This window comes from Branchiostoma floridae, chromosome 2, assembly GCF_000003815.2.
Source record: "Branchiostoma floridae strain S238N-H82 chromosome 2, Bfl_VNyyK, whole genome shotgun sequence".
Lineage (NCBI taxonomy): Eukaryota > Metazoa > Chordata > Leptocardii > Amphioxiformes > Branchiostomatidae > Branchiostoma > Branchiostoma floridae.
In genome coordinates, this window is record NC_049980.1 from 5,949,681 (window position 1) to 5,958,527 (window position 8,847).

General features: G+C 45.3%; 1 protein-coding gene across 1 annotated transcript; it reads left to right on the forward strand.

The window, feature by feature from the left end:
* Window positions 1–4,658: 4,658 nt before the first annotated feature.
* LOC118410202 lies at window positions 4,659–6,360 on the forward strand. The gene has a single exon (XM_035811753.1). The coding sequence runs from the start codon at window positions 5,187–5,189 to the stop codon at window positions 6,216–6,218; it is 1,032 nt and encodes a 343-aa protein (XP_035667646.1). The 5' UTR covers window positions 4,659–5,186; the 3' UTR covers window positions 6,219–6,360.
* The last annotated feature ends 2,487 nt before the right edge of the window (window positions 6,361–8,847 follow it).

The window sequence follows — 8,847 nt, forward strand, 5'->3', positions numbered from 1 at the left end:
ATGTATAGAGCTTGAGTGTAAGACAAAGGTATGTGTATGATTTTCCCTGTTTCTTGTTGTTCCGTGGGGGATGCCATTTCCGTATTGTATGCAGGTAATTTGTAGTTTGGGGCTAGTCATAATTTCGCTTGATTTTGGGGCCTGCTTAATCTATAGTACGGGCAGGGTTAAGTGGTAGAGGCTTTGTTTTGTTTTAAATTTGGTATCCTTTGTTGCATTTTGTCACTGCAAAAATATGATGAAATTGTTTCCTCCTCTAAGCAACTGCTCATTGATTTTGGGGGATGTTTGCTGGGTGTTCACTCTGACTGCATCAGCTTTCTGAACTTTTTAAAGTTGCCAGCAGCTTGCCATTTATGAATGGGATTGACATTTTTGAGTAGTAAATTCTGCTGTAAAATTTGGCTTAGGTACTTCAGGAGATTTAGGTTTTAGTTGGACGGATTGAATAAAATATCATACCACCCTAATGCTGCTGGATGGGGCCTACCACTATTCATATTGTCTATGGAACTACTGTAAAAATATAATTTTTCAAATTATGCAATTAACCTTCCAGTGTCAAGTGATATAACACTCCAGAAATAAATCTTTAATGAATATCATTGGTACAATAAGGATATTTAGCAGCTGCATTAGGTCAGTACATTGAAATAGGAAGATATCAGTACTGAATATATCATATGTGACAGAATAACTACATGGGCCATCTGACTCTGAGACCAAAAAAGGTAGGAAAAGTCGTCTCAATAACTTTAAGGTACTGTGGTTGGTTACATGCTTAAGAAATCCAAAATAGTTAATGTTCATCCATGCCCAAACTTACACATTCCGAAAATGGAATTTCAGACTTTTGCATGGTGCACAACCAACACGGTAAAAATCTCACTTTTCCAACCACGCAACCAGGGACGAAAAGGAAAAAAATACACAATAGGTCTACAGACACCTAATACATTTCATGCAGGCCTGAGGTCTACGAACTCTTGTTACTACTATATTTCACTCAGAATGTAATGATTATTCCACCTTAATGCATTAGTTGTAATGCAGCTATGTGAACAAAACTTGTAGGTACGTCCCGTACTGAGTTTGGCAAAGGTTGGGTTTAGCCATTAGCAATCTAGACAACATCAAGCGTTATACATATGGGACGTTATATAATAACAATAACTTTATTGAAGATACATTTCCGAGGGCGTATTTCAAACCTGACAAAGTAAGCAATGGTATATACAACGTACAAGGTACAACGTACAAGGTATACATTTGTATATAACAGGGGTAAAATAGAATACATGAATTGAATTAAAAGGGAAGAAAACAATGATAAGATTGAACAATATTCCGGCATTCTTTCTCTAGATTTGCAAAATGACAAATGGAAATTTCCTTCTTGTTATTAGTCGTTTATCATCATCATCATCCTTTATTGATTATCATGAGCTATGCATAACGCTAGTTCACCTTTATCTGTGGAGTAACCTATATCCGTTGTTTTAAAAGCAGGTTGCTTATGGATATCAAGTCGACAGACGATGGTTTCAAGTTGCAATATTTTCAAAATACAGCAGTTTGAAAACATGGTCCGTTTACTTGATATCCCAAATTACCCTGCTTTTATCAACAATGGATAAAGGTTACCCGTCGGATAAAGGTTCACTAGCGTTACTGGTGATGACAAGAAAATGTTGCTGCAGACTGCCGAAAAAGAGAATAGTTTGTATGTTTTGTTATTTTTGTTTATCACACATATTTTACCCAAACAGAACACAGTGGTGGCAAGACGGTGGAAGTAACATATGAGGTAGTGTGGCATAATTGCAAGGTATTTGGCCAAGAATACAGAGGTTGAGGAGAAAAAATGAGAAAACAATACTATTATCAACAACTTACATTTGCTTGAGAGCAACTACAGCATATTTCACCCCTCCCCCTCCCCACGCAACACTGGACTGTTCCAAATCACCCCTGCACAAAAAAATGAAACATTTTAACAGTAACTTCTTCCAAAAGGTGAACTACTGAGAGTTATTAATTAATAATTCAAGGCCGAAACGGAGCTTACCGAATATGCCAGGGCCCCTATGGAAGAATGTACTCTTCCACAGGAGCTCCTATGCGTAGCTAATTGGTTCTTGTAATGTGCAAGCCGACAGCCGATCACGGCAGGACGCCAAAAGAAAACCACCCCACTCCCCGAAAAAATGCTCAAATACATCATTTTAAAGTAGTTTATGCCAAAAATTTTACTTGAACCTTTCTACCAAATATTCAATGCATATCTATACTAATATCTAGGTCATTTTATTGTAATACAATGGCACACTCACTCACTCACTCACGGCCCGTAACCTCAGTGGTCGTAGGGGCTCCCCGACATCCAGTAGCAGTGATGGATACATATACCATACAATGGCACCGGAAGCTAAAATATTAAAAAAAAACTTCCATACGATTCTTTCAATGGTATGGGTAAAATAATCAAAGAACCCACATACAATAGAAGAAGTGGGCAAATTCGTCTTCCACTGCCTCGAAAGAAGAAGTTAACTAGCGCCACGTACACTTTGGAGTTTACCTTAACATGAAATGTAGTTTTCACTATCATAGTATTTTTTTCATTATTATATGTTGTCTGTACTTGCGATTAGCTCCCTGTCATCGAACTTTCAATGAAAACGTTAGTAATTTCCCCTTTCCATTAGACGGCGACCGTCACAAAAATTGTACCTGTTTATCAAAATTTTAAATATTGCAATTAATTTCCTGATTGAAATTTGATATCTAGACTTGCCATACAATTGAAGTGGCGGATACATGCCGGATTGGAATGCACGACCTTTCTGGGGATCAGTCCCCACACCTCCATGCGCGTGGAAAAGTTGAAACGTAATGCAGGTCCCATATGCTCGGTTCTACAAGTCATGTACTTAACCGCATACCTCGCCGTCTTTGCGGGTGAGTTTGCGCATGAGACCCGCCAAAGCCACGATGACTGCAAAGGCGAAAAACAAGTGGCCGCCAGAAATAGAAACGCGTCCGGCGTGGTAGTTTGTTCACTGCGCCAAAGATGCTGGTGTCTGCGACACAACTTTTTCTTTCCAGTGCAGCACTACGGGATAACTGTATATTTTCCAACTTGACAAACCTCTAGGTGTAAGATTCGACATCGTCGTCAGTTAAGAACAGTCAACTGGTCAGGTAAGTCATACGGTGGGGTGCGCACGTCCTTGTCATGTGTCAATTCCCGTGGACCCAGAGTATGGAAGAGCAGATCGTCGTTCGGTCGCTAACTTCGAGCATTTTGGAAGTCAAAAATGTACGTCTCCTGCAAAGTTCAATCGTCATGGTACACAAAATACTGTTTCGGATCCATGTCGGTGGTTGGTTCTGTCACGGCCTGCTTGAAAATCTTTTGGCATCAAAACCGTACTACGATCGCACGACCTATACGACCGCGCCCTAAGGGACCGCAACTTGGGTGCACCTTCTTGCCAAGGATAGTCTTGTAAGATGTTGATAGTGTGTTGCTCTTGCCATACTTCTTCTGGTAGCGCACGCGACACACCAGATTTGTGTCATCCCAAAATGTCTATTATCATTTATCATATACATTTTACATACACAAATTTGCTAAGTTGAAACTTAATGTGTCGATTGACTGAACAGTATCTTGTGTTGTACATTTATTTTTGTTGTTTGTTATAGTCGATATAGACTGCCTCACAGCAGAAGTAGTAGTACATACACATTAGACATTGTGTGTCTGTATTATTGTATAATGACAACTATGTAAAAGAAACAATTTTTTATATTTAATTTTCCAGGGTTGACATTCCTATTTCATCCATTGTCACTTTTATTAGAGTCCAACCTATATTAGTGAACATCTTTGAGTTGTGACCACCTGGCCATTGCCGTCACTTATTGTCGGTCCGTTGGATTTTTTCCCATTGACCTAACCATTGAAATAGTCTATAGCGGCCACCTGTCCAACACGGCCACACCAGTCCCGTATACGTAGATACAGAAATACTGCATATTGTGGTCATACTGCGGCCGTTTGTCACCCAGCGCCGAGTTTAAAATCGTACTTTGCGAGGATTTATTGGAGTTCCCGACAGGGTCATTTTGGCGGTAGCGGAAGGTACGCTTGCCTTGAACGTTAGAGTGCAAGTCTTTGTCGGCAAATTTACCAACATTACACATGGCAATATCAATCATTTTCGGTAGATTTGACTTTGGCAGGGTAAGTTGAATTCTGAGACGATTGAGACAATGTTACTTGGTAAAAAAGATCAGTGGGTACCAAAATCATGTGTAACTTATTGCTCATAGGATCGCGGCCAATTGATGAACATATCGTCTATAGTGGCAACCTGTCTATAGTGGCCACATTTCGCCAGTCCCTTGAGTGGCTGCTATAGGTAGGTTTGACTGTATTTAGAAAGAATAAGGCAGCATTGAGCGCTTGTCGGCAAGATGCGTATATCCGGGGTCATTAATACCTTGTTGTGTCTCATGGTTCACAGGGTGCAATTGCCCCTGAAATATGTCTTGTGGAATTGTCCGCCTTCCTAAGCATGATTATCTCAGGGAAATCGGTATAGAACACAATGCTCCACTACACTACGGTACACACGTGAAACTGGTGTCACGAGGCGACTTCGTGACTCATAATAAGGACCACATGTACTATAATAAGGACCAGATGTAGGACACGAGGTCCGGGAGATAGCCGCGTTAGGCGAGGTCAGTCGAGAGAGACCCGAGAAGGAGTAGGTCAGGGAGAGAGGATCTGGGAATAAAGTACACCTCATCGCAACTTCGGTGTCTCTGCTTCATCCTTACTTACGACCCTATAACTGTGAGTCGGCCACCGTGACAAAGTGGTAGTACGGCTGGGGTCCCGCCAAGTTAAACGGACGAGACGACGAGGAGTCGGAGAGAAAGAAGAAGAAGATAGCGACACGTGGCAGAGCGTCGAGCCGGTGGCGTCGGAGACCCGGAGGAGAGCTGCGGTGCGGTGAAGAGGGCTGAGCCGCGGAGCTGACCAGCAAGGGGACCGGCCGGTGACATCTAGGACATAGGTGGGTGGGCAACTTGCATCCATTGACAGCCGCACAGTCACTACTTAGACTTAGTTAGTAGAGTTATACTTAGTCTGCATTCATTGTGTAGATATGGCAGCCGCAGGCGCAGCGCCGTACTTCGCGCCGTTTGACCGGCGCGTTGCGAAATTCAACGGCCCACCCTCTTCGCCGTCTGATCTCACGGTTAGAGAGTTTATTCGAGAGATGAGATCGGTTTTCAGGCTATGTAATGTACAGGACGACGCACAGATCCGTAGTGACATTGTCATGCGTCAGTTAGGGGGGATTGCAAAGAGGGAGATCCAGCAACTCCCTCTGGAGGATAGGAACGATGTCGAGCGATTGTTCACAGCTCTGATGAATAGCTATGATGACAGGACAAGTCACAGCGACTATTTAGGGCAGTTTTACGGCCGGGACCAGAGAAGGGGGGAAAGCATCAGGGACTTCACCATAGCACTGCAAGAGTTGTTAAACAAAGCGGAGGAAAGGGCTCCGGTCGTGGCCGGACCCGCAGTTCAGGGCGCAGCCGCCGCGGCGGCCGAGGTTAGAGATAGAACCTTAAGAGACAGAATGGTCGACGGTCTTAGGGATGACTCAGTGAGGCGCCAGTTGAAAAGAGAAATACAGAACAATCATGCCATGACGCATCAGCAGGCCAAGGAAGCTGCTATGCAGCTAACGGGGGAGTGGGAGGCCAGGAGACAAGGGTCCGCCCAAGTTCAGGCCACGGCCTGGGAGGAGGGGCCGAGCCCTCAAACCGGTAGTAATAGCTATAACACTAGTCGGGTCGAACAGTTGTTGGAACGGACCCTGGAAATGCTCACCATCAATCTTCAAATGAATCAGCCACGCGACCAGCCCCGCAGACAGAGTCAAAACAATAGTTGTTATAACTGCGGGAAGGAGGGGCATTATGCGAGAGATTGTCAGGCCAACAGCGTCTGTTACAACTGTGGGGAAGAGGGTCACATGGCTCGTGGATGTCTGAGAAGGCCCAAGGCCAGGGGGGATAACCGCCGCAAGTCTGACGAGTGTTATAGGTGTGGTGAGCCGGGCCACGTAGCAAGAGATTGCCGTGGAGAATCACAGACCCCCCGTTCTAGCATGCCCCCAAACTAGAGCGGTCTGCCCCCGACAGCGGCCCGGGGGTGGATAGAGTCGATAAAGCGCTGCCAAGCGAAGTTAAGGTAGACACTAGTAGGGTAGGGACCATTGTTAAGGATGAAGTAGAGGGAGTAGGAAACACAAATAGAACGCAAAAGGTAAACATGGCAGAATCCGGTGATAGAGTAGAAATAGAAAGTCTTAGGGATAGAACAATAGGATCTTCGGATCACGTTGTCATTAAGTTCGATGGAGTAGACATTCCTTGTCTGTTAGATACAGGATCGCAGGTAACTACCATACCGGAATCCATGTATCGTCAATATTTTGGGGAGGAGGGTCCCACCCCCAAGAATGCGGATTCTTGGATTAAGCTAACCGCCGCCAATGGGGAGGATATCCCATTGGTGGGATACATAGAGATGGATGTGACAGTTTTTGCCAAGACTCTGCCCGCCAGGGGCATCATTATTACGAAGGATCAAGGGAAAGCCGTCCCTGCCATTGTGGGCATGAATGTAATTGGGCCCTGTAGAAATGAACTGTTTACGGAATTCGGGAGGGGGTATTCTTCAAACATAGCAGCAGAGGGGGGGGAAACAATGGCAACGAGCTTTTAAAACACACGAGCATCATCTGAGATCAGATACCCCCTCAGGAAGGGTTGGCTATGTCCGGGCACCTTGTAGAAATAAGATAAGGATACCAGCCAGGGAGGAAATGATTGTATATTGCAATGTCAGGGGCACCAAATTCCCTTACTCGGCGCTTGTAGAGCCCACAACAGGCACTAATCTAAACTCTGCTTTGATAGTGGCACGGTCCTATGTGACCGTGAGACAAGGAAAGGTCCCGGTAAGAATTGCAAATCTGTCCAAACAGGACGTAGAGATCTCATATAACACTATAGTGGCCGAGCTATGTCTTGTTGACTTCGTGCCCCCATTGGAAGATGAAATACTGTTTGAAAGAGAGAGTGTCGACACTGTTAAAGTCTGTTTCCAGCGTGGGTCTGTCAATGTGATTGAGACAGATGAACCAACGGGTCCAAAGAGTTGGTTTCCCGAAGAGCTTGACTTGTCGCAAGCGGATATCTCTGACGACGAGAAACAGAGGTTAGGGGCAATGTTAGCCAAACACAAGAATGCCTTCTCCACAGGACCCTTTGATGTGGGCCGCACGACAGTGCTAGAGCATAATATCCCCACAGGCGACGCGGCTCCTATCCGGGAACCGTACAGGAGAATACCCCCTACCCTGTACCAAGATGTTAGAGATCAGATCCAGAAGCTGCAGGACAATAATATAATAAGGGAGAGCACATCCCCGTGGGGGGCAGGGCTGGTTCTAGTTAAGAAGAAGGATGGGTCAATCAGGTTCTGTGTTGATTACCGCAAATTAAACGCAGTGACCCACAAGCAGACCTTCCCATTACCACGTGTGGAGGAGTCCCTCGAAGCCCTAGGAAATGCAAAGATGTTCAGTTCCTTAGATCTGGCTTCAGGATTCTGGCAAATACCCTTAAAGGAAGAAGATAAGAAGAAAACGGCATTTGTTACACAATGGGGTTCTTGGGAATGGGAATCAATGCCCATGGGACTATCTGGCAGCCCGTGCACTTTCCAACGTGCTATGATGAAGTGTCTGGGAGATCAGAATCTTAACTTCTTACTCATCTACCAGGATGACATCCTCGTATTTTCAGACTCGTTCGAAAGCCACCTTGAAAAGCTGGAATTTGTCCTAACACGGTTGGAACAGCACGGTCTGAAATTGAAGCCGTCAAAGTGTTACTTATGTCAGAAGGAAGTCAAATATCTGGGCCATGTGGTCAATGAGAAAGGTGTCGCCACTGACCCAGATAAGATCGCAGTTGTGAAGAACTGGCCTGTTCCCCGCACAGTAAAGGAGCTGCGCTCATTCTTAGGGTTCACAGGATATTATCGGCGGTTTGTACAAGGGTATGCTCAGATAGCTGCATGTTTACACGAGTTGGTGGGAGGTCGTGGGAAGACCCAGAATAGGACCACATTAGATAGATGGTCAGCTGAGCACCAGCGGGCGTTTGACACTCTAAAGGAAAAGCTAACGAGCGCTCCTATTTTGGCTTGTCCGGATTATGCCAAGGATATGATTCTGTATGTAGATGCGTGTGACTCGGGGTATGGTGCCGTTTTAAGTCAGGAACAGGACGGAGTTGAACGTGTCATCGCTTATGCCAGCAAAGGGTTAGGATCGGCTGAGAAAAGCCCGCACAACTACAGTAGCTTCAAACTCGAACTAGCGGGGCTTCATTGGGCTGTCTGTAAGAAATTCAAAGAACACCTTTATGGGGTAAAGTTCACGGTTTTTACAGACAACAATCCTTTAGCGCACCTACACAATGCCAAACTCGGAGCTGTCGAGCAACGATGGGTGGCGCAAATGGCGGCGTTCGATTTCCAAATTAAGTACAGACCAGGGCGGGTCAACGTCAATGCAGATGCCCTCTCGCGACTCACAGTAGAGCCGGAGGTTGTTAAGGCGGCTTGTCAGTGGTACGTCTCGCCGACAAAACCGGGTGTGGTCGATCAGCTTCGGCAGTGGCAAAGGCCTGACGAGGATGACGTCATTCGGCCAGATGAGCGAGAGAAGGTGCCCTTAC